This window comes from Lepidochelys olivacea (assembly GCF_965140295.1).
Source record: "Lepidochelys olivacea isolate rLepOli2 genome assembly, chromosome: 6".
Lineage (NCBI taxonomy): Eukaryota > Metazoa > Chordata > Testudines > Cheloniidae > Lepidochelys > Lepidochelys olivacea.
In genome coordinates, this window is record NC_140416.1 from 1,496,417 (window position 1) to 1,521,761 (window position 25,345).

The following is a 25,345-nucleotide window of genomic DNA, read 5'->3' on the forward strand; positions in this document are numbered from 1 at the left end:
GGGCGGCTAGCTGCTGTTTCCCTTCGGCGGATTCGTCATCTTTCCCGAGCTGGGGATGAAAAAGAAAAAAAATAATCGTCCCCCAGCACAACGAAAGAGAGAGAGAGGAGGACGGCCTTCCAGCCGGGCCCCACCCGGAGCGGAGGCGAGTCGCTCTAATTTCCTGCGTCGAAAGCGCGGACGCGAACACAGAGAGCCGGAGACAGGAGGGGCGGGGGCAGCGCGAGCCAGCGGGAACTCTCGCGCGAGCCGACGGGACGTCGGCCGTTGGCCCCGCCCCCTCTCCCTGTCTGCGGCGGCGGCGGCGGCAGTAGCGGGCCCCCCCTGGTCGCCGAGCGAGGAGGCCGCGCGGGCGCGCGCGCGCGCGGGGGGGGGAGGGGCCGGGAGCAGCGAGGTGAGAGCGGCGGCGGGAGACGCGCGCGCGCGCGGGAGGCCGGGGGGGGCGGGGCCGGGCGGCGGGTGAGGAGCGGCGCGCGAGGGGACGGTTACAGCGGGGGGGGGAGGAGACTGGTGTGGGGGAGGGGGAGCTGAGGTCGGGGGGGGGCTGGTCGGGGGGGGAGAGAGGCTGGGAGAAGAGGCGCTCTAGGAGTGGGGGGAGGGAGGAGCTGAGGTCGGGGGGGGGTGGGGAGGGAGGCTGGGAGAAGAGGCGCTCTAGGAGTGGGGGGAGGGGAGCTGAGGTCGGGGGGGTCTGGTCGGATGGGGAGGGAGGCTGGGAGAAGAGGCCCTCTAGGAGTGGGGGGAGGGGAGCTGAGGTCGGGGGGGGGGCTGGTCGGATGGGGGGGCTGGGAGAAGAGGCGCTCTAGGAGTGGGGGGAGGGGAGCTGAGGTCGGGGGGGGGCTGGTCGGATGGGGAGGGAGGCTGGGAGAAGAGGCGCTCTAGGAGTGGGGGGAGGGAGGAGCTGAAGTCGGGGGGGGCTGGTCGGATGGGGAGGGAGGCTGGGAGAAGAGGCGCTCTAGGAGTGGGGGGAGGGGAGCTGAGGTTGGGGGGGCTGGTCGGATGGGGAGGGAGGCTGGGAGAAGAGGAGCTCTAGGAGTGGGGGGAGAGGGGAGCTGAGATTGGGGGGCTGGTCGGATGGGAGGGAGGCTGGGAGAAGAGGCACTCTAGGAGTGGGGGGAGGGGGGAGCTGAGGTCGGGGGGGGGCTGGTCGGAAGGGGAGGGAGGCTGGGAGAAGAGGCCCTCTAGGAGTGGGGGGAGGGGAGCTGAGGTCGGGGGGGGGGCTGGTCGGATGGGGGGGCTGGGAGAAGAGGCGCTCTAGGAGTGGGGGGAGGGGAGCTGAGGTCGGGGGGGGGCTGGTCGGATGGGGAGGGAGGCTGGGAGAAGAGGCGCTCTAGGAGTGGGGGGAGGGAGGAGCTGAAGTCGGGGGGGGCTGGTCGGATGGGGAGGGAGGCTGGGAGAAGAGGCGCTCTAGGAGTGGGGGGAGGGGAGCTGAGGTTGGGGGGGCTGGTCGGATGGGGAGGGAGGCTGGGAGAAGAGGAGCTCTAGGAGTGGGGGGAGAGGGGAGCTGAGATTGGGGGGCTGGTCGGATGGGAGGGAGGCTGGGAGAAGAGGCACTCTAGGAGTGGGGGGAGGGGGGAGCTGAGGTCGGGGGGGGGCTGGTCGGAAGGGGAGGGAGGCTGGGAGAAGAGGCACTCTAGGAGTGGGGGGAGGGGAGCTGAGGTTGGGGGGGCTGGTCGGATGGGGAGGGAGGCTGGGAGAAGAGGCGCTCTAGGAGTGGGGGGAGGGGGAGCTGAGGTCGGGGGGGGGGCTGGTCGGATGGGGAGGGAGGCTGGGAGAAGAGGCGCTCTAGGAGTGGGGGGAGAGGGGAGCTGAGATTGCGGGGCTGGTCGGATGGGAGGGAGGCTGGGAGAAGAGGCACTCTAGGAGTGGGGGGAGGGGAGCTGAGGTCGGGGGGGGGCTGGTCGGATGGGGAGGGAGGCTGGGAGAAGAGGCGCTCTAGGAGTGGGGGGAGGGGGAGGTGTGGTCAGGGGGGCTGGTCGGATGGGGAGGGAGGCGGGGAGAAGAGGCACTCTAGGAGTGAGGGGAGGGGAGCTGAGGTCGGGGGGGCTGGTCAGATGGGGAGGGAGGCTGGGAGAAGAGGCGCTCTAGGAGTGAGGGGAGGGGGAGCTGAGGTCGGGGGGGGCTGGTCGGGTGGGGAGGGAGGCTGGGAGAAGAGGCACTCTAGGAGTGAGGGGAGGGGAGCTGAGGTCGGGGGGGCTGGTCAGATGGGGAGGGAGGCTGGGAGAAGAGGCGCTCTAGGAGTGAGGGGAGGGGAGCTGAGGTCGGGGGGGCTGGTCAGATGGGGAGGGAGGCTGGGAGAAGAGGCGCTCTAGGAGTGGGGGGAGGGGGAGCTGAGGTCGGGGGGGGCTGGTCGGGTGGGGAGGGAGGCTGGGAGAAGAGGCACTCTAGGAGTGAGGGGAGGGGAGCTGAGGTCGGGGGGGCTGGTCAGATGGGGAGGGAGGCTGGGAGAAGAGGCGCTCTAGGAGTGAGGGGAGGGGAGCTGAGGTCGGGGGGGCTGGTCGGATGGGGAGGGAGGCGGGGAGAAGAGGCACTTTAGGAGTGGGGGGAGCGGGAGCTGAGGTCGGGGGGGCTGGTCGGATGGGAGGGAGGCTGGGAGAAGAGGCGCTCTAGGAGTGGGGGGAGGGGAGCTGAGGTGGGGGGGGGCTGGTCGGGTTGGGAGGGAGGCTGGGAGAAGAGGCGCTCTAGGAGTGGGGGGAGAGGGGAGCTGAGGTCGGGGGGGCTGGTCGGATGGGGAGGGAGGCTGGGAGAAGAGGCGCTCTAGGAGTGGGGGGAGGGGAGCTGAGGTCGGGGGGGGGCTGGTCGGATGGGGAGGGAGGCTGGGAGAAGAGGCACTCTAGGAGTGGGGGAGGGGGGAGCTGAGGTCGGGGGGGCTGGTCGGATGGGAGGGAGGCTGGGAGAAGAGGCGCTCTAGGAGTGGGGGGAGGGGAGCTGAGGTGGGGGGGGGCTGGTCGGGTTGGGAGGGAGGCTGGGAGAAGAGGCGCTCTAGGAGTGGGGGGAGAGGGGAGCTGAGGTCGGGGGGGCTGGTCGGATGGGGAGGGAGGCTGGGAGAAGAGGCGCTCTAGGAGTGGGGGAAGGGGGGAGCTGAGGTCGGGGGGGGCTGGTCGGATGGGGAGGGAGGCTGGGAGAAGAGGCGCTCTAGGAGTGGGGGGAGGGGAGCTGAGGTCGGGGGGGGCTGGTCGGATGGGGAGGGAGGCTGGGAGAAGAGGCACTCTAGGAGTGGGGGGAGGGGAGCTGAGGTCGGGGGAGGGCTGGTCGGATGGGGAGGGAGGCTGGGAGAAGAGGCGCTCTAGGAGTGGGGGGAGGGGAGCTGAGGTCGGGGGGGGGCTGGTCGGATGGGGAGGGAGGCTGGGAGAAGAGGCGCTCTAGGAGTGGGGGAAGGGGGGAGCTGAGGTCGCGGGGGGGCTGGTCGGATGGGGAGGGAGGCTGGGAGAAGAGGCACTCTAGGAGTGGGGGAAGGGGGGAGCTGAGGTCGGGGGGGGGCTGGTCGGATGGGGAGGGAGGCTGGGAGAAGAGGCACTCTAGGAGTGGGGGGAGGGGAGCTGAGGTCGGGGGGGGCTGGTCGGATGGGGGGGGCTGGGAGAAGAGGCGCTCTAGGAGTGGGGGGAGGGAGGAGCTGAGGTCGGGGGGGGGGCTGGTCGGATGGGGAGGGAGGCTGGGAGAAGAGGCACTCTAGGAGTGGGGGGAGGGAGGAGCTGAGTTTGGGGGGGCTGGTCGGGTTGGGAGGGAGGCTGGGAGAAGAGGCGCTCTAGGAGTGGGGGGAGGGGGAGCTGAGGTCGGGGGGGTCTGGTCGGGTGGGGAGGGAGGCTGGGAGAAGAGCCACTCTAGGAGTGGGGGAGGGGAGCTGAGGTCGGGGGGGGGCTGGTCGGGTGGGGAGGGAGGCTGGGAGAAGAGGCGCTCTAGGAGTGGGGGGAGGGGGAGCTGAGTTTGGGGGGGCTGGTCGGATGGGAGGGAGGCTGGGAGAAGAGGCACTCTAGGAGTGGGGGGAGGGGGAGCTGAGGTCGGGGGAGGCTGGTCGGGTGGGGAGGGAGGCTGGGAGAAGAGGCACTCTAGGAGTGGGGGAGGGGAGCTGAGGTCGGGGGGTCTGGTCGGGTGGGGAGGGAGGCTGGGAGAAGAGGCGCTCTAGGAGTGGGGGGAGGGGGAGCTGAGTTTGGGGGGGCTGGTCGGATGGGAGGGAGGCTGGGAGAAGAGGCACTCTAGGAGTGGGGGGAGGGGGAGCTGAGGTCGGGGGGGGCTGGTCGGGTGGGGAGGGAGGCTGGGAGAAGAGGCACTCTAGGAGTGGGGGAGGGGAGCTGAGGTCGTGGGGGGCTGGTCGGGTGGGGAGGGAGGCTGGGAGAAGAGGCGCTCTAGGAGTGGGGGGAGGGGGAGCTGAGTTTGGGGGGGCTGGTCGGATGGGAGGGAGGCTGGGAGAAGAGGCACTCTAGGAGTGGGGGAGGGGAGCTGAGGTCGGGGGGGGCTGGTCGGATGGGAGGGAGGCTGGGAGAAGAGGCACTCTAGGAGTGGGGGAGGGGAGCTGAGGTCGTGGGGGGCTGGTCGGGTGGGGAGGGAGGCTGGGAGAAGAGGCACTCTCTGAGTGGGGGGAGGGGGGAGCTGAGGTCGGGGGGGGCTGGTCGGGTGAGGAGGGAGGCTGGGAGAAGAGGCACTCTAGGAGTGGGGGGAGGGGGAGCTGAGGTCGGGGGGGGGCTGGTCGGGTGAGGAGGGAGGCTGGGAGAAGAGGCACTCTAGGAGTGGGGGAGGGGAGCTGAGGTGGGGGGGGGGCTGGTCGGATGGGAGGGAGGCTGGGAGAAGAGGCACGCTCTGAGTGGGGGGAGGGGGGAGCTGAGGTCGGGAGGGGGGGTCTGGTCGGCACACTCTGGAGAGGGAGAGCTCTGAGTTGGAACCTGGGGAATGGGGGGTGGGGGAAGCTGAGGGGAGGGGCTTAAAAGTGGGGAGGAAGCTGAGGTCTTGAAGGGGGGGATACAGGGGTCACCTGTGGGGAGGGGGAGCTGGGAGGCCTGTGAGGGAGGAAGTTGATTTGTGTTGCGGGGGTGGGGCATGGGAGTGTGAGGAAAATGGGGGAGTTGAGAGGTGGGTTTTGGGAGTGTTGCAGGGGTAAGTTCGGATGGGGAATAAGGGGGAGATGAAGTGGGGGGGAGGCCCCTGGGGGTCCTGAGTGGTAGAGATTTTGGGGTGGGGGAGGTGAGGAGAGAATTGGAAGGGGATGGGGAGCTGTGGCCCCTGAGAGGTCTGGGGGGCAAGAGGATCAGAGGGGTGGGGAGTGGAATCTAAGGGAAGCACTGAGATGGGGGAAGCCCCTGGCAAGCGGGAGGTTGGAGGATGGGGATTGTGGGGGAGAGAGGCCCTGAGGGCATGGGGACCCAAGGGGGCAGATCTGAGGGAAGGCCTGTTGCAGATGTTGGCCGGGGGGTGGGCACACTGAAGTAGGAAAAGCCTGTGGGGTGAGGGTGCTCTCGGTTGGGTTGGGTTGGGGAAGGGCCTATGCCAGTGGGGGGGAGCTGCCGAGCAGTCAGGGTGGGGCGCGGGGCAAGGGTGATGCGTGGGCCCTGGGTTTAAGGATCCGGGCAGGGCTGTGAGGGTGGGGGCTTGGAGGGGAGCATTATACCAGGTGGCATCCCTGGAGCTCGCAGGGGGCACCAAGGTAAAAGCAGGAGTGGACTCTGTCCCCTTCATTTCTTGGCTTTGGTGCCAGTCTGGGGTGTGAGCCCTGGGCACTGCCCGCTGCCCGCCAGCTCCCTGGGGGCTCAGATGGCATGTCCCAGTCTCCCCCTGCCCTCTTACTGGGTACCTGCTGTAGGCTGACTTCACTTAACCCCTTGGTGGTGGTAGCAGAGTTAGAGTGACAGTTACACCTGCTTTGGCTCCTGCCATGGGGCATGCCCCGACCTGAGATCTGGTGTCCTGTAGGGAGAGGCTGCGGGCATTATAGTGGTGGTGGGTGGGGGGCTGGGAGTCAGAGCTCCTGGGTTCTGTCCTGGTACTAGGAGGGGAGTGGGGTCTGGTCAGTTAGAGCAGGGGGGCTCGGAGTCTGGACTCCTCAGTTCTGTTTCCGGCTCTGGAAGTGGGTGTGCTCTATAATGATGGCCTCTATAATGAGGCCGGGAGTTAGGAATCCTAGATTCTTTTTTGGCTCTGCCACTGATCTGCTGCATGGCTTTGCCTCTTTGCTACTTTGTGCCTCAGTTTTCTCACACCTAAAGTGGGGATGACAATGGGGCTGGCTGGGTTTGATTTTTGGATGAAGGGGGCTGTAGAAGAGCGAGCTGTTGTTATCAAAGGGGACCCTGTTGTAACCACCCTTTGGTCCTGCATTACAGCTTCCAGGCTTAGATAGTAACTCCCTTCTCTTCGGAAACGGCTGCTTTACAAAATTCAGAGCTGGACTCTGGCGCGCTCTCTAATACCAGAGGCCTGATTTAGAGTTTCATGCTGCAGCCCATCACTGTAGTGCTATCTTATCTTATTTATCAGCCTGCCCTTCTCAGCATCTGGCTTGAGAGGGTTAGATCAGGTCTCAGATGCCAGATCGTGAAATAACTTTTAACCTGGGTTTCATTTTTGTCTTTTGAATCTCTTAATTTTTAAAAAAATTTTTTGCTGGTAGATAAGTTGATTGGAAACTCTAATATCATACAGGAGCTTGGAATTGAACCCAGGAGTCCTGCCTTCCAGCCCTCCCTGCCTAACCCACTGGATCTCACTCCCCTTCCAGATGTGGGGATAGAACCCAGGAGTCCTGACTCCAGTACAGTTGCCCTCTCACACGGTAGGGCACCACTGTTTGTATGTTCTGGATGCAACCTCTGTAATACACAGCATAAGCCCCCCCTTACCCCCTTTCCTCTTTATTCCTCTGAGGCTTAACCCCCATTTCTTTTGCTTCCCTCCCAGTTCTTCGAGGCCCCACTCTGCGTTATGGACTAAACATCTGCCCCATTGCATTGGAAAGAAGCCTGCCGCATTTACAGACACTCGTCTTCGTTCCTTGCTGTCAAGAGCACAAAACAAATCATCCATAACAGGTACGATTTCCTACCTATCTCCTACCGATCTGGATTCGATTTTCAGGGCTGGGTTGAGGCACACTGGTGGGGTCAGGGGAATTCTAGTGCTCCCGGCTTGAGGGAATCAGGGTGGGTGGGTGATACTGCCCCCTGCTGGAGGAATTGGAGCTCTGTGGGTGTGTGGCTCTGTCTCCTGCTGGAGAGAATTGAGGGTTTGTGCGTGTATGTATGGGTAATGTTGCCCCCTGCTGGCAGGAATCAGGGTTCTGTACCTGTGCTCTCCCTCCCGCTGCCCTGGGGATGCACAGACACCTTCCTTCCCAAGGGGCAGGAGTGGGTGTTGCCCTGTCTGATCACGCCTAGCATATCCTGTGTAGGATGGTATTCAAACAAGGCACTGTTTACGAAGGCATCTTGCAGTGCTGGACTGGTTTGCACATCTGCATTTATGTAGCAGTGCCCCCTGGGATCGGGGTGGGGGCATCTGTGCGGCTTCCAGAACGCTGGGGGAACCCAGACCTTGATCAGGGTGGGGGTCTGTGAGGCACCCAGCACAACAATAGCCTCCCCTCTCTGTTCTGGCCTTTTCTGTTTAGGCTGTGAGCTGTCTCTCCCTGTATGTCTGCATGGCACCTATGCGATGGGAGTCCATGATCGTCATTGAGGGGTGGGGTCTGTGCAGCACCCAGCCCAGTGGCAGAGACCCTCCAGTCCCGGATGGGGCTCTCCACATGCTATCTCAATATACATGATAAAGTTTCTGTAAGTGAAGCTCAGATCTGCTACGCTGGGTTGCATCGCTTGATAAAACTAATGTGGGCTTTCCTGGTGGTATTGATGGCTCCACGGGACCTCTGGAAAATTCCCCAAGGGGGGGTCCTGCCCCACCCCCAGCCTTCCAGGAAATCCTCAGTTGGTTGCTCTGAGAGAGGTGACATTATAGTGCCAGGCATATTTAATATACATAAACATGGGTGGGGGAGTATCCTGAAGAACAGCTGAGCTGTTTTCGTGCACAATTCCTAAGAGGCAGGAAATGGACAGAAAATTCTGGTCTTTAGGGGGGTTGTGGAACAGGGAGTTGAGGGGTTCAGGATGAAAATCAGGGCGCACCACTAGCTACACGCATTGGAACGGAAGCTCTGCTCTTTCTATGGTCCCCACTCTAGCCTTGGAGTGCTGGTAACAACCCAGATCTCTAAACAGATCCCCATTAAGCTCTGTGGGGATTGGGTTGGTTTACCTTGCCAGTGCCCAGATTATACCCACAGTGCGCACTCAGTCTCCAGATCTGACGTATACATTTGTATCTGACTCTTTACAGCTGCTATAAGGGCAGGGCTGATTGTGGATGGAAAAAGCAGGGTGATCTAGTTCCTTTGAACTTCTACCGCTCCCCTCAGCACGTGTATAACTCATTAGCTCTGTCTTGGTGTCCAGTGTGTTGAGATGAACACGTAGATCTGAAAGGACTCTGTCCTCCCCATCCCACTTGGTATCGTCTGCCCCTCTGCCAGTTCGGCTTCAAAGCGTGCAGTGTTCGTGGGTACATGTGAAGGTGTAGCTCTGTGTGTCACAACTTTCCTGGGCACATTCCAACGTGTCTAATTACATTTTGCCCTCCTGACAGTCCTCTTGCAATTTCATGAGGACATGGGATTTTTCTACACTTTCTGTCCTAAATTATGCACTGTTACCCTGCTGCCCTATCCCAGAGATGGCTGAAATGCAGTGCCAGACAAGTGATTTCTATGTGGTGTGGCTGTTATCCAATTGCCCCGCCCCAGAGATGGCTCCATCTGAGCTCCAGGCAAGCCATCCCAATACAGTGCCACTGTGCAGATGTTATCCAGTTGCTCCACCCCAGAGGTGGCTGCATCTCTGTGCCAAGCGAACCATCCTTGTGGGGCATTGCTGTACAGCTGGGGTAGCTGAGTTTCTCAATGCTGGGCTAGAGATCTCTGTGTTCCCCAGCTGCCCTGACCCAGAGGTGGCTGCATCTCAACAGTAGGTGAGGCATCACTGTGCAGCTGTTACCTAGCTACCTGTCCACAGAGGCAACTGCATCTCAGTGCCAGGCGATGTCTGTATAGGCAAACTCTTTGTGGTGAAATTTAAGGGACTAATAGGCATGTTTGTAACCCACCCACCAGTTCCAAGGCAGGCAGTTGCTGTAATTGGATCTATCCACAAGAGCCCCAGTTTACAGGTAGAGGAAAGGGACCAGATTCCCCGGGCTCCTGCAAGCGAGCTTATGTCACCTGGGCCAGGGAGGGGAAGTTAGAGACTGTTTGCTATCCCGTGCTAGCCTTGAAGCCAGAGACTAGGAAAAGCCTAGACTGATGAGAACTGGTCCATCTTGCTCGTCCCCCCACTGGCTGTTCCCCCAGCAGAGATGGAGTTACCCCATCCGGGCCCTCCTCACCCGGGGTGGAATCGTCCCCCACAGATTATTATCCAGGGCTCTTAATTTCTGGTCTCCAAAATGAGGAGGCTCCTGTCCTTTCCCGTGAGAGAGATGAGAACATCACTTATTAGACTCCTCTCTCATGGGAAATATTTCCTAAGGCTTGACCTAAATTTTCCTGAATTTCCTTGTTGCTTCTAGTTCTCTTTTCCCACCCTAAAGAATTTCCCCCCACGCTTGGCTTTGATGCTGTTCAAACACCGATTGACAGTAATTATGAACCTGCTGCTTAACTCAGCTCGCCGTGGTTAACTGCATGGCTGGTGGGTCTGGCTCACCAGATTCATGGTCTGGAAGGAATTTCCCCCGGGTCAGACCTGCAGGGACCTTGGAGTGGGGCTGTGGGGGTTGCCTCCATCTGCAGCACAGGGTATGGATCACCTGATGAGATCATCTGTGCATGACTCACCTAATCAATTCCCTGCCGTTTGAGAGGACTCAGTGTCCCACCCCCATCCCTGCCACCCTAAATCAGACGCAGGGGCCCATCTAGCCTGGTATCCTTCCCCTTTCTGACCACCCCAGATCAGACCCCTGGGCCCATCTAGCCCAGTATCCTGCCCCCTCCCTGCCATCTCAGATCAGACTCAAGGGCCCATTTAGCCCAGCATTATTACCCCCTCAGCCTTTCCTGTTTTCACAATGGCTGAGTCTAGAATCTGCACAGACCTAAAGTTTAAGCCTGACTCAAACCGGATCCAAGCCCATGAGGATTGAGTTGTTTTCCCGCCTATGCCAGCCCTTCCCGCTGAACCTGCGTGCCCTGCTTCTGCTAGCTTGGGGTTCCTCAGGACACGCACTCTGCAGTGTGCACAGTGCAGCGAGGTGGCGGGCAGCCAGCAGGAACAGGGCATGCAGTCTCCTTCGCGCCAACCTCGTGGACAGGAGGAGAGCTGGTCCGACCTGAACCCGAGAGGGGCCAGTTGTTTTCCCACCTGATCTGGACCCAGCACTTGTAGTTGGGTAGAAGGGCTATAGTTTAGCCTCCCGAGGACTTGGTCTAATCCAAATCAGTGGGCTCAGCACAGGGGGACCTGGGTGAAACTGACTGATCCATGCTATTCAAGAGGTCAGACTAGGTGATCTAATGGGACTTTTTGGCCTGGAACTCTCTGAAATTCTTCCAGGCTTCCCCAGTAATCCTGGCAAACCTTGTCTCGATAGCCTAGTTGGTCTCCAGCTTGCTGGGATCGAGGGGCCCTCCTGGTTCTGTGTTTTGTGGGGGTGTGTCTGGTGGAGTGGATAGAGAGGCGCTTTCCTCTCTGGACCTGGAGGCTTTCTGGGATTGCGGGAGATGCGAGCAGCGTGGCAGAGCAATCCCAGAGGTGGCCAGCAGGGGGTACTGCGTGTGTGTGTCTGTACTACATGGCTGATAGTGGTTTTTCTCCTCTCTATCTCCCTCTCAGTTTAAATGAGTCATAATGGATCAGGAAAGTGGGGGTGACATCCAGAAAGCCCCCAACTTCCAGTGGAGAAGCTACAAGCTCGTCATTGACCCGGCGCTGCGGCGGGCCCCGCAGAAAGTCTACCGCTACGATGGAGTCCACTTCAGTGCTCCCGTGAGTCCAGGCATGGGTGGCAGTGGGGATTCACTGCGTGATTTGGGGGGCTGGGGGCTTGCCAACAAAGAAAAGGAAGCCTTCTTCCCTCCCCTTCTGCCTGGGGCAGTATCTGGTGCTAGCCCACTGCATAGGCCCACCGTGGACAACACTTGCTCACCTCTTATTGTGGGCTTCTACATCAGAGCAGTGGAGGCTGGGAGCCAGGACTCGTGGGTTCTATCCCCAGCTCTGGGAGGGGAGTGGGGTCTAATGAGTTAGAGCAAGTTAAGGCTAGGGGTCAGGACTCCTGGGCTCTATTTCCCTGCTTCTGTCTCATTGTGTAACTTAGGGCACGTCCCTCCCTGTGCTCTGTGCCTCAGTTTCTTCATGTGTAAAATAGGGTGAAAGCTTGGTGGGTGGGTTTGTGAGGGTCACTAATTGCTCTGGGTAAAGCACAGTGGGTCTACTTGTGAAAAGGGCTGCTGAACCACAAAGTGTTCTCACTTGCTGTCATGTCATATTGTGGCTAAGTTGTAAACCACGGGGTGGTAGGTGGTGCTATGCATATCAAGTCCTGTTCCTCCATTTCCTCATCCTGAACGCGCGTGTGTTTCTGATGTACCTTGCTGCCCTGCACCAGGGACGCCCGTTGAAGCCAATAAAACACCAAGGGTGGGTGATGAGTTGTAAAAACCTTTTGCAGATCTCGGGAGGAGAAGTGCTCCCATAATGTCTGTTAAATTCCACATGGTGTTGCCCTACCGTGCCTCAGTTTCCCCTTCTGTTTGTCATTTTCCGGCTCCCAGCGCTCCCCAAAGTCCACCTCCTTTTGGGGTATAAACCAGCGATTCAAACACTCTCAAACCCAGCCTTGCCCTTCCTCTCAGAGGCTCTGTTTTTATTTGCCAGTCAGTCGGCTCCCAGGCCTCTGCTCACTCCCTTCAGCCTCCCCCATTAGCAATGATTGCTGCACCCTCATGTGAAGTGGCACCCACGCTGTCCCTGGGGGCCCTAAATAACTGGGCTATCTTCTTGCCAATCCATACTGTCCCGTTTCCCAGGACCTCTTTCTATGCTCCCAGCCCTATTTAGAGAGTGTGTCTCCCAGCTCTCCTCTCCCTAGCGTCACACTCGGTTTCGCACCCTCTTATTGAGCTGCAGGCCATGGTGGTTTTCCCTGTGGGCCTGGTCTTTGTCACCTGGCCCTTTGGGACATGGAGGGCCATGCACAACCCCTGGTATATGGCACAGGAGGCATGGGGGGCGGGCACAGATCCCCTGCTATTGGTGGGGATGGGTGAGAGACAGCCGTGGTAAGGGGAAGAGAGGAATGTGGGACACAGAACCCCTGACATCAGAGGAATGTGGGGACATGGGATACAAAGAGCCTCTTGGGTATTGGGGACATACCTGGCCCCTGGCATGGGAAGATGGGGGCGGGGGAGAGAACACAGTCCTGGTGGTGGGGGGTTGCAGGGAGTCCCTGAAATATGGGGGATGAAAGGGGAATATCCAGGGATCTTGGTGGGGGCCGGGATCTAGGGATGCCAGGAGCCCCTAAAGTGGGCATTGTGCTTGGCTGACAGAAGCTACGAAGTGGGTGACACTCCTGTTGTTTATGTCACTGTAACCTTTAGGAGCCCAGTCATGGACCAGGTGGCCGTTGTGCCAGGGGCTGTCTGTTATTTATTAGGTATATTATGGTAGTGCCTAGGAGCCCAGTCCTGGCCCAAGACCCCATCGTGCTAGGCATTGGGCAGACATAACAGTCCCTGCCTCATAGAGCTGCCAAACTAAGTACGAGACAGGTGACAACAGGTGACTCTAGACAGAGACCTGGCAGATTAGGAAAACATTGAGCCAGTAAACGTTTTGTTTGGCATTAGCACTACGTAGCCCCACTCCTGGATCAGCATCATGCCCCTGGCACTAGGTGCTGTACCATCCTCTCACTTGCTTTGCATTCAAACCTGCCTCAGATTTGTGTGTGACTATCCAATGTTACACAGAAAAGGATGTTTAATTGAAAGATTTTAAAAAGTAAAATCTAACATTTTTCCATGGCTGGTGCCCCCTTCTGGCTTGGCATGGCAGTGGCTCTTCCTCAGTTTCCCTCCTAGTCTCCAGCTGATCCGCTTAGCCTCCGATGCCTTCCACATTGCGGTGGGGTAGTCCTCTGGCAAGATCAGGGTTACCCAAAGTCCCAAATTAACTCTTCCATCACACCTGGGCTCTGTAGAGTACCAAGGAAGTCAGTGCTCTGCCCTGTCTGGGCTCATGTCGCCCTAAGTCCATCATTGGCATCCAAATGAGGCAGTCCTCTTGGCAGGCCTGCCTTTCTGCAGTTCCTAGCCCCTGCTAGCCCCTGTGTTCCTAGCCCCAGCTGCTATCATCTGGATGGACAAAGTGACAGTGAGAATCTCTCACTGCTGGGCTGGCTCGTGGCACTGACTTGGCTAGAATGGACTAGGGCTTAACTTCTGCCTCTGTTTGCTAACCTCAGGACTATCAGATGCTGTAGCCAGGTGGCTAGTAAATTACTTGGTTTTGAAAAGGCTGTCTGTGTCGCTGCAAATACTGACTGGGAGCCTTGCACCCTGGAGGGACCCCAGGGTGGATTTGATTTAAATCATGATTTAAATCACTAGTCAGGAAGACTCGATTTAATCATGGATTTCTACATAAAAGTGCATTCTTCTTGGTTGTTACCAACCTCAAGATGCTGCATGTTCCTTTTATCATCTTCAACGCAGCTTCCTCCTGAGAAGGAACACTTCTCATGATGATGTTTCATTCGGGCAACTATGCCTTTGTTGCACTGTTTGCATTTTGTATGCATGCCTGTCTTACCCACAGGTAGAGAAACTTCATTAAAATATTCCCAAACTTGGGTCTCTCTTACGGCCTGCTGCCATTATAGGTTTTTCCTTCTAGTGAGAGAATGATATGGTAGATCTCAAATCAATGAAGGCTACACTCAGAAAGACCTCAAGACTTCTGGAATATGCTGCTCAAAGAGTTTCACTTTTGTTTCTGCTGCCTGTCCCTCCTTTCTCACATTTATCTCCAGACTTCTTCTCCTTGTCCAGATCTATTCTGCCCCCCAGAAATCTTCTATTCATTGAGCTTTTTGAAAGTTTGCACTTTTAGAGAGAGGTAAGGGATTGACTCTGTACACAAATTTGCAGAGGGACAATAAGATTGAGGTCTGTTATTTCTCACCTCTAAATAAATAAATATATATTTAAAATAATTTTTGCTGTTAACAAGCATGTTATCTCTGGAGACACAAATCCTCAGTTTGAGAACTGCAAAACTAAGCATCTCTGATGGTATCTTCTAGACTGAGCACTGAGTCCCATTGGGAAGATAGAAAGATTAACCTAAATAATCTCTACAGAAGCCCCTGGAACCCCATAAGATTGGGTCCCTAATCCATGAACTATTGGAACTCATTTGCAAAACTTTTCTTAAACATGACATGAATATATTGTCTCATACTATAGAATTAGAATTTTTAATCCCTATTCCGTGATGAGATCTCTTTGATCTATAATGCTTCTTAATTAAAACTATCTTTAGATAGGTTTTTTTCCTCAAAAAGCATTTTAACAAAACAATCCGATTTAGATCAAATAAATATGATTTTTTTTATTTTATTTTTTAAAAAAAACGTTGATTTTTATCCACCCTGAGGGCCCAGTACCAGCCTCCCACAGGCTGGATTTGCTGCAGGGAGCCATGAAGAGAGCGTGGGATTGTTGATGCCAAAGGCCCACTCATGGAGAACATGGGCCTGCCACCATGGAACTTTGTGAACCTGTGGGGTTTGGCCCTGTAAAAGGGTCACTCCCAAGGGATTAGTCACAGGCTGGGACATAGACCAGACCGTGTGGATCTCTGACACATTTTCTTAGGCTATATAAACCCTGATATATCAGGCAGATGCCAATTTCTGCTTGCCTCAGGTGAGGAAGAAACACAATCCCTAGGCTCTCATGATCTCGTCTGGACCGTTGCAGTGTCCTCTTCTCTGGCGTTGACAAATGCGGGCTTGCCTTACTCGTATGCATTCAGAATGCTGCTGCAAAGATAGTTCTCCAAGCCCATCGCTTTACCTGTGTCACCCCTCACTTTGCATCCCTACACTAGCTCCCCCTTCTCCATTGCATCACAGTTAAGCTGCTTGTCTTCCCTTCCATGGCTGGTCCCCACCCAATCTGTCCTGTCTCATTTGCTTTTGAGATGTCTGCCTATGGCCGCCGCTGCTCACTTGTGATGTTTTTAAACAGGCACTTTTGTGCTTTCTCCCGGGCTACCCCTGCTGTCTGTGAGGAGCTGCACACGAACAGCTGCAAAGCTACCCCATTGTCCTTAAAATCCCTCCTCAAAATTCTCCGTTGTCGTGATGCTGACAAAAAGGTGTGCTGGGCTCACCACCGTGGCTCAGTGTACTCCCCCATCTGCTTGTCTTTCTGTCTTCACCTGTTGTCTCTTGTCTTATACTTAGATCATAAGCTCTCTGGGGCAGGGAGCATCTTTTTGTTCTGTGTTTTTTTTTCAGCACCTAGTACAGTGGGGTCCTGGGCCATGATTCTGGCTTTTAGGTCCTACCACAATATAGACCTATCAGCAGGTTACCCCATAATTCTATCTCACAGGGTTTTTTTATTTAGATTTATATAAATGACAAGTGGCATGACTTAAAAACCCATCGCACAGATCTCTGTGCAGCTGCAGAATTGAGCAGAGCCCACTGCCAGTCTCCCAGATCCTTTTCTCTAAAGCTTGTGAGAGACAGGATCCCAGGCTAGATGTGATCCAGAGAGACAGGGAGTGGGCAGGATGCTGATCTAGATGGGCCCATGGGTCTGACCCAGGGTGACACAGAAGGGGCAGGAAACCAGGCTAGATGGGCCCATGGATCTGATCGAGTCTGTCTGTTCCAATATGCCTGTCCCCCCACAGCTGAAACTCAGCGGTCTTGTGCAGTTTATTCTTAAGATTTTCTTTTCCCCGCCTATGGCAACCCTTTATCCCTAGGTGGTTACCAGTGTCCAAAGAGATAAGACTTTGCTACAGGTTTCAAACAAAATGCGTAATTAGAAACATAATTGCCACCACAGATTGGACCCATGGGTCCATCTAGCCTGATATTTTGCTCCCCATCCCTGACCCGCCCAGATCAGACCTCTGGGCCCATTTAGCTTGGTATCCTGCCCTTGCCATGCCGCCCTGGTTTAGGCTCATGGGCCCATCTAGTCTGATATCACACCTCCTCCCTTCCACCCTGGATCAAACCTATGGGCCAGTCTAACTTAGTATCCCTCTTGCCCTGGATCAGACACATGGGCCCATCTAGATCACCTGCCCCCATCCCTGCTGCCCCAGATCAAACCTGTGGGCCCATATAGGTTGGTATCCCACTTGCTCAGATCAGACCTATGTGCCCATTTAGCCTGGTGTCCTGCCACCTCAGATCAGACGGACAGTCCATCTAGGTTTCTTTTCCTTCTCCGACAGTAGCCAGCACCAACTGCTTCAGAGGAAGGGGACAATTCTGGAATAACCTGCCCCTTTGGGCAAATTTCTTTCTAGCCCCCATCAGAGCTTGCACCCTCTTGCATGAGGGTTTATATCCCATGCAAAATGCCTGTCTCTTTGATATTTACCGCTACAACCATGGATCTTCTCATTATCCTCAGAAAAGTCCTGGCTTCCTTAGAATTTTGCTTAGCTCTTGGCCCCAAAGCAGTGAATTCCACAGGCTAACTGTGCATTGCATCAAAATCTCTGCCTAAAGAAACACTGTATATCTAAAAGCACCCTCAGTCAAATCCCCCCCACATATATATTATGTACAGGGTATATGATAATACATATAATCGTGGGATGGGAATAGGTTGTACAATATATAATCTGAGCAATCAGAGCCTATATTTAGATATAATCTATCCCCGGACTGTGTGTATTTATATAATATAACATATTGGAGTAGAGGATAGATTATATACATGTGGTATCTGACTGCTGAGATCCCATATGTAAATAACAGTATCTCCCCTATAGATTATATATGTTTAGAGAGAGCACTCCTACCCCTTCCCAGCCTTCGTTTGATTGCTTTATGTCTGGTCAGTTTCACTCCCTTCCTTGACAGTCCCTTTCCCCTGCTGTTGTTTTGTTGGGGTCTTTCCCAGAGCAGCAGGGAGGGGAGAGAAACTTGTTTATAAAGTGTAGATTTTTAACAGTGAGAGTAATTAACCATTGGAACAATTCAGCAGGGGTCGTGGTGGATTCCCCATCAATGACCATTTTAAAATCAAGGTTGGATAGCTTTTCTAAAAGATCTGCTCTAGGAATTGTTTGGGAGAAGTTCTATGGCCTGTGTTACAAAGGAGGTCAGACTAGATGATCACAATGAGCTTTTCTGGAATCTATGAATATACATAGCACAGTTGGAAATCACATAACCTAGCAATCCGATTCCAGTTCCTCTGTGAAACCACTTCTGAAATTGACTAGTTCAAGTTGCTCATGACAGCCGGTAGGAATAACAATAACCATAGCTAACCTCAGATAAAAACCCTTGATTAAGCTGACCTATCACCTTCCCCAGAGCCCTTCATAAGAGAATGAGCCCTGCGTGCTGGAGCTGAGAACTTGACTTCTCTAGATTAGGGCTCTGATTTTGTCTCTGTGAAACAAATATTAGCCCCTAGAGATCGCAGGATGCCAATCGAGAACACAGCTGTCCTTCTATAGTGTGAGAAGAGTGCTATACGAAAATAAAACCATGTTAAAACAAATGCAGAGAAATCCACCACATGGGGAAAGGGAAGGGGTAACAATCTGTAAGTAGGCGTAGCAGAATTCAGTTTTTCTTGTATAATTATGATGGATAATATCCATGTTTCTTTTAAAGCAGCTCTTTCGATTTTTATCAATTTAGATTTTCACAGGTAAAGTTATGGGGGGATGGAACAATAATTAATGACCGCAGACACTGACATTCAAAAAGTTCAAGGTTTATAACCATTCAAACACACATTGTCAGCATCCCATGTCAAAAAAAAAACTCTCAAGCAGCATTTTTCTTACTTTGCCTAGATGTAAATTTCAGTTATTATTGAAGGAAATATTTTTTGTCAGTTTGTGTGCGTACAGCGAAAACAACGTTTACAGATAAAAATCTAATCGCCGCGAACCTTGCTGTAAGTATCTCCTTTGGGAACAAACATTTGATAATGGGCCCTGCAATCCAGCAAACGAAGGTCTAACACAATCCAGTGGCTGGAAGTGGAAGCCAGACACAGTCAGACTGGAAATCAGGTGTAAGTGAGGGGAATTCACTGTTGGAAAAATTTACCAGTTGGTAAATTGGTAGATTCTCCATCCCTGGCATTTTAAAATGAAGATTGGATGTTATGGTAGCATGGCCTAGTGAGTAGAGCATTGGGCTGGGATTCTGGAGACCTGAGTTACTGCCACTGGCTTGTTGGGTAACCCTGGGCAAGTCACTGTCTCCCACTGTGATTCAGTTTCCCCTTCTGTAAAATGGAGTTAGTGAGCCTGACTTCCCTTGTAAAGTGTTCTGAGATTTATGAGAGTGTGTGACTTAAGAGCTAGGGGTGATTATTGTATGCTCTTGTTCAAACATGAATGCTGTCTTGTGTCCTAGACAATCCAGAGAACAGGAACTGAACTCAGGAGTCCTGACTGCCAGCCCCCTGTTCTAACCACTAGCCCCCACTCTGCTCCCAGAGCCAGGGATAAAATCTGGGAGTCCTAATACCCATGTCTTTCTGGTCCAGGTACCCACTGAGGTCCTTTGCAAGATAACCTTCAGCTAACCTTTCTTCCTCCCGCCCCAGGATTCAGGATATACTCCTGTGGGTGACGTACGAGACCCCCGGCCACGCAGGATATGGTCCAAGCACAGAGACCTGTCGCTCCCTGTTCCCAAGTTCAAGGTAAGCAGGGCGGGGTTTGCCTGGTCTCAGGTCTCCCTGGAGCGTCCCAGCTCCCTAGTATGACAGCAAGCTCCCCTCTGCCGCTCCCTGAGCCAGCACCAGGGAGCCTACTGCAGAGGCTCTCAGTGAGCTGCTAATCCTTCAGCTAGGCCATTCCCATCTGGATGTGTGCTGGGATCTAGCCATCTTCCAGAGCCTTTTGGCCACTGGGGGCTGCTGTGTAGTGAAGAGGGGTAGGTGGGATTCTCCCCACATGGGCCTGCGTTGGAGCCAGTGCCCCCTAGAGGGGAAAGGCCCTGTGTCCCATTCCCTACCCCTGAGCCAGCCAGTCAGTCCCTCTGCCCTGGTGCTGGATCACAGCTGGTGCCCCCTAGGTGGGAAGGGGCCCATTCCCCCTGCCTGGAGGCCGATGGGGGTCAGTGTGTGGGTGCTGATCTTTCCCCTCTCCCCGGTGGCAGCTGGACGAGTTCTACATTGGGCAGATCCCGCTGAAGGAGGTGACCTTCGCCCGGCTGAATGACAACATCAAGGAGCCCTTCCTGGCCGAGATGTGCAAGAAGTATGGGGAGATCGAGGAGATCGAGATTCTCTACAACCCCAAGAACCGCAAGCACCTGGGCCTGGCCAAGGTGCTTTTCACCAGCACCCGTGGAGCCAAGGAGACTGTGAAGAACCTGCATAACACCTCGGTCATGGGCAACATCATCCACGCCCAGCTGGACATCAAAGGTACCAACCTCACCTTGGAGCCCTTCCCTCCCCTCTCCTTGGGCCCCATGCTCCCCATTGTGGTTCATTCCTTTCCCTGTGGGTCAGTTCCCCAGCTGGTGCAAATCACTGTCGCTCCTTAAAAGCCAATGGGAATGAAGACAATGTAGCAGTGTTGGGGGCTCAGTAGGGGGTGCTCTTCCCTCAGTCCCCCAGCTGGGGATCTAGGCCCTTAACTGGCAACAGGATGCCAACAACTTTCTAAGGAAAGTGGCTGAAACCTCTCCGGTCAAAGACCCGCCACGTGGCAGGGGTGGCTGCGCTCGCAGAAGGAGTGGGGGGCAGGGGACCCTTAGGCTCTGTTCGGAATGCAGGAGTGCATCTGGTTCCTGCAGGCATTCAGAGCCTGCATCTGGTCTGACCTCCTGGATAACCCAGGCCCACAGCTCCTGTCAGCTAGAGCAGATCTTGTCACCCTCCAGTCACCTGGGAAGCGTCCTCCGCAGGAGGTGTCTTGTATTTTAAATACCTCCCCATTGGGGTCAGAGAGTGCTTCTCGTCTCCGACCCCTGGCATCTCCCCATTGGGACTGGTTTTCTCTGCTGGGATCCTGTGGTAGCTGGCTCCTCTTTGTGTGATAACAGAGGGAAATCCCAAATCGGACCCTTGCACCCGTTGCGTGTCATCGTTTCAGGCCAGAAGGGACCAACGGATCATCTAATTTGGCCTCCTGTATGACCCAGGCTGGTGGTTTGTGCCCGTACACCCCTATACGGAGCCCAGAGACTTTAGACTGAAGCAGCTCAGTCTTCAGGAAACTAAACTGTGCCCCAGGGATTGATCAAGGGGGCAGCCGTAGGGGCAGCCGAGATCAGACGGCCAGCACGGTGACCCAGCTTAAGCCCCAGCTTCCTTCTGAGGGAAGCTGCTGGGACGAAGAATGGCTGGTTGCTGCCGCCTTTCACTCATCCTTGTGCCATCCCCATTCCATAAAGGACCCCAGATGTGCCAGGACTCTGTATCTGGCTGGCTTCCTGTTCCCCTAAGAGTCCCACTCTGTCTTTCCACCTCCCGGATATGCTGCGATCGCCGCTTAGCTGAGCCGTTCTGTCAGCAAACTGGAAAAATGGGGTGGGTGCCATTTAGTGGTATTCGATGTCGCTGTTGTGCTCTGCCCCAGGAGCGGCTGCATCGTGAATCACTGACTAGAATTACCAAGCCTGACCTTTTCTCTCAAATGTGCTCTCTCCCTGCCCCTACAGGACAGCAGCGGATGAAGTACTATGAGCTGATCGTCAACGGCTCCTACACCCCTCAGACTGTTCCCACCGGGGGCAAATCTCTGAGCGAGAAATTCCCAGCGCCTGTGACCCAGGCTGAGACGGTACAGGAGGCTGGCGGGGTGGGCTGGGAGCCAGGCTCTTACTCCACGTCTCAAATTCGGGCACCGATGGCCATGTTTAGGATTGGGAATAAGTAGCCTGACTTGTCAGAGCTACAAACTGTTCTCCAGCTGCCCAAGAGGTGGCTGCATCTCAGCTCCAGGCAAGCCATCCCTGTGCAGCGTTGTGTGTAGCCATTATCCTGCTGCATCGCCCCAGAGCTGGCTGCATCTCACTGCCAGGTGAGCCATCCCCATGTGGCGCTGCTGTGCAGCTGTCCTTCAGGTGCTCCTGTCCAGGGGTGCCTGCATCTGAGTGCCTGGCGAGCCACCCCTGTGCAGTGCTGTGTGTGGCTGTTCCCCAGCTGCCCTGCCCCAGAGGTGGCTGCATCTCCGAGCCAGGCGAGCCATCCCCATGCGGTGTCGCTGTGTGGCGGTTCCCAGCTGCCCCGTCCCAGAGGTGGCTGCATCTCAGAGCCGGGCGAGCCATCCCCATGCGGTGTCGCTGTGTGGCGATTCCCAGCTGCCCCGCCCCAGAGGTGGCTGCATCTCAGAGCCTGGCGAGCCACCCCTGTGCAGTGCTGTGTGTGGCTGTCCTCCAGCTGCCCCGCCCCAGAGGTGGCTGCATCTCAGAGCCAGGCGAGCCATCCCCATGTGGTGTCGCTGTGTGGCGATTCCCAGCTGCCCCGTGCCAGAGGTGGCTGCATCTCAGAGCCAGGCGAGCCATCCCCATGCGGTGTCGCTGTGTAGTGGTCCCCAGCTGCCCCGCCCCAGAGGTGGCTGCATCTCAGAGCCGGGCGAGCCATCCCCATGCGGTGTCGCTGTGTGGCGGTTCCCAGCTGCCCCGCCCCAGATGTCTTTAAACTTCTTTTCCTTCCTCCTGTAGTCAGAGTCCCGACGGCGCCAGTCCACCGACTCCTCCTACTCAGCCAGCACTGTGGGTTCGACGCCCGGCAATGGGACCCCTTGCTCTCAGGACACCCCATACTCCAGTGCTCGCCAGGACACCCCCTCGTTCTATGGTCAGTTTACCCCCCAGTCGTCCCAGGGGACCCCGCACACCCCCCGAGGAGGAACGCCGTATTCCCAAGACTCGGCCTACTCCAGCAGGTACCTGCTCTGCACTCTCTGCTGGACCTACCGCTCAGCTTCCCTGCTCCATTGACGCTCACTCCAAGCAGCTGGGCTGGAGCTGAGCCTGGATGGGAGACTGAGAGGGTGCTGCAGGGAGTGGGGCAGGGGCTCAGTGGTGGGTGCTTTCCCCGGCAGTCAGTTCCAGGCCCCAATGCCCCAGTGTGGCACTAGGGGGCACTGTGCTGCAGGGAGCAGGGCAGGGGCTCAGTAGGGGCCGCTCCCCCCCGGCAGTCAGTGCTGGCCCCTGTGTGGCACTAGGGGGCGCTGTGTTGCAGGGAAGGGAGTCAGCAGGGTGCGCTCTCCCCTGGCAGTCAGTGCAGTGCTAGGGGGCGCTGTGCTAGGGGGCAGGGCCTCAGTAGGGGCCGCTCTCCTTTGGCAGTCAGGGCTGGCCTCGGTATCTCAGTGCTGGATGAGCCAGCGTTGTGTGTGGCTGTGGTCCAGCTGCCCCTACCCAGCAGTGGCTGCAGCTCGGTGTGAGCAGCGGTGGGTCTAACAGCTGTTCCTGCAGTGCCCGGATTTCACTGCCTGGGTCTTTCCTCCCCCATCTCCTAGGCAAGGCACGCCCAGCTACTCCAGCTATCACCCGGAGCCGACCTCCTACAAGTCCCGCAGACACGAGAACAGCTACCCGGAGTCGTATTCCCGCCGACACTACTCTGCCTCCGCCGCCGCCGCCTCCTCCTCCTCCTCCACAGCTGCCGCCACCGCCTCCTCCTCGCACTACCGCCCCAATGACCCCCACTACTCGCCCTACAACCAGCAGTACGAGGGGGCAGGCGGTCGCTACCAGCGCCGTCACTCCTCCGAGGGACGCTCCTCCTCCCACCACTCCTCCTCTTCCTCCGCCCACCGCTCCCACCAAAGAGAGGACTCCACTTATCAGTCCCGGCACCGGGAGCGCCCCCAGCGGGAGGATCCCACCCCTGCTTCTTCTTCCTCTTCCTCCTCCTCCTCCTCTTCTTCCTCTTCCTCCTCCTCCTCTTCTTCTTCCTCTTCCTCCTCCGCTTCCACCACGGCAGCTTCTTACCCCGTGGCTCCAGCCACGCCGGATGGGACCCTCTTCCAGAACAGCCACAGCTTCAGCCAGCAAGGGGAGTCCTTCACAGCCCCTAGTGCCATCTACCCTCCCTACCCGGCCCCCCTGGAGCCCTTCCCGCTACCCCCGGAGCCACACCCCTGTGATCAGGATTACCGGCTGCTGCCCACGGCTGAGACCTTTGCTGCCAACTCCCTGCCCCCCACGGAATTTCTGGCTCAGGAAAGCAAGGAAGAGCCCAGCCCTGCGGCTGCCAGCGCTGAAGATCAGGCCCAGTCGCCGGCCCCCCAGGCCTCGCCGGCCCGTTTGGGCTCCCCGGCACCAGAGACCACCAATGAGAGCGTCCCATTTGCCCACCACAGCAGCCTGGATTCGCGCATTGAGATGCTGCTGAAGGAGCAGAGGTCCAAGTTCTCCTTCCTCAATTCAGACACTGAGGAAGACGAGGAGGAAGGGGGCAAGGCGGGGGCAAAGGGGGCAGAACCGCATGGGCCCTGCACCCCGCCCCCACCCCTGCCTGTCAGCTTTGAGGATGTGGTACCAGCTCCGGACGCCGGGGTAGAGTCGCCTAAGGCCAACGGGCAGGACAGGGTGAGATGCTGCTTCTGGGGTCTGGGAGGGGGTGGGGTCTAGTGCATTAGAGGGCGGGGGAAGGGGGGCGCTGGGAGTCAGGACTCCTGGGTTCTATCAGCAATTGTGGGAGGGGAGTGGGATCTAGTGGGTTAGAGCAGGGGGGCTGGGAGCCAGGACTTGTGGGGATGATGTGGGTTTGCAGAGGGAGGAGAGGGGTGGGATTGGAGGGTGGGGTGGGGGTGGGAGTGCTGCGGGAGGGGGCGGCGGGTGTCTGGGTAGGACAGGGCCTGTTGCTGGAACAGGGGGGGCGTGTCATAACCCCGCCTCCTTCCCTAGGCCTCCCAGCAGTCATCGGGCGAGGACATGGAGATCTCGGAGGAGGAGGCGGAGGAGGAGCCCACGGGGTCGGCGCCGGCCGATCCACACTTCCCGGTGCTGCCTGCGGGCCTCGGCCACCTCCCGCTGGGTGTCTCGGCCTTCGCCCACCCGCCGGAGCCGCCCCCTACCTACCCACTGCAGCCCCTCATGTCAGTCTCCCTGCCCCACCTGACGGGCGAGGCCGACTACCCCCAGGCCCCACCGCCCCACCACCTGCAGGCGCCGGGCCTCCCGGACTACGGGGCGCAGGCGGGCACAGGACCCGGGGCGGCTGCTCCCCCCCACATCTATGACTTCGTTAACTCCCTGGAGCTGATGAACCGGCTGGGCAACCAGTGGGGCGGGATGCCCATGTCCTTCCAGATGCAGACCCAGATGCTGAGCCGGCTGCACCAGCTGCGACAGGGCAAGGGGCAGTTCGAAGAGCCCTTCCCCTACCATCAGGAGGCAGCGTTTGCCAGCCACCCACTCTATGGGCACTACCTGCTGGACCAGGACAGCCGCCACTTCCCGAGAGACCAGCTTTTCCTGCAGCAGCCGGCCAGCACCGAGGAGCCACCGCCCGGCTCGGAGCAGCCCCCGCCTCCGCCGCCCCCGTCACAACCGCAGCGACTGCTGGACTACCGGGCAGCGACGTGGGGCTACCAGGAGGAGGCACCCTGCGACCCACATGCCTCCACTGTGGACAGCGTCCTGGCCACCCTAACGCAGGAGATGAAGAGCATCATGCAGCGTGACCTCAACCGCAAGATGGTGGAGAATGTGGCCTTCAGCACCTTCGACAAGTGGTGGGAGCGCAAGGAGCAGAAAGCCAAGGTGAGAGCCAGGAGCCCCCCACTATTGGAGCAGTGGGGCCTCCCCAGCCTCCAGTCCGTTGTGAGTTGGAGCAGTGGGACCTCCCCAGCCTCCAGCCCTGGTATCTCTCCCCCTCTCCACCAACCCCCTGGAAATCAGAGCACTGACCGCTCCCCCGCACCCTACCGCCAGCCTACTGGGTGGTGCAGGAGTGTGCCTCTCCATCCCCGCAGCCATGAGCCCCTCCAGCCCTTTTATCTCCCTCCCGCTTCCCCATTTCCAGACTCTGAGGGCGTGCCCCCACCCCTCACTGTGTCAAGCCACTGGTTGGCACTGTTCCTGACTCAGGCCTTGTCGGAAAGGG

At 57.3% G+C, this 25,345-nt stretch overlaps 1 protein-coding gene across 1 annotated transcript in view; it reads left to right on the top strand.

Annotated features, from left to right (window-relative positions):
* The first annotated feature begins 169 nt into the window (after positions 1-169).
* Positions 170-25,345, top strand: part of SETD1A (SET domain containing 1A, histone lysine methyltransferase) — a 37,720-nt gene continuing 12,544 nt past the window's right edge. Inside the window, exons 1-9 of the mRNA XM_084632077.1 lie at positions 170-394; positions 6,883-7,013; positions 10,869-11,021; positions 18,878-18,976; positions 19,435-19,705; positions 20,947-21,068; positions 21,952-22,175; positions 22,752-23,826; positions 24,145-25,002. Of these exons, the coding sequence (XP_084488203.1) occupies positions 10,884-11,021; positions 18,878-18,976; positions 19,435-19,705; positions 20,947-21,068; positions 21,952-22,175; positions 22,752-23,826; positions 24,145-25,002 (2,787 nt within the window). The 5' untranslated portion in view covers positions 170-394; positions 6,883-7,013; positions 10,869-10,883. The remainder of the gene's footprint in view (positions 395-6,882; positions 7,014-10,868; positions 11,022-18,877; positions 18,977-19,434; positions 19,706-20,946; positions 21,069-21,951; positions 22,176-22,751; positions 23,827-24,144; positions 25,003-25,345) is intronic.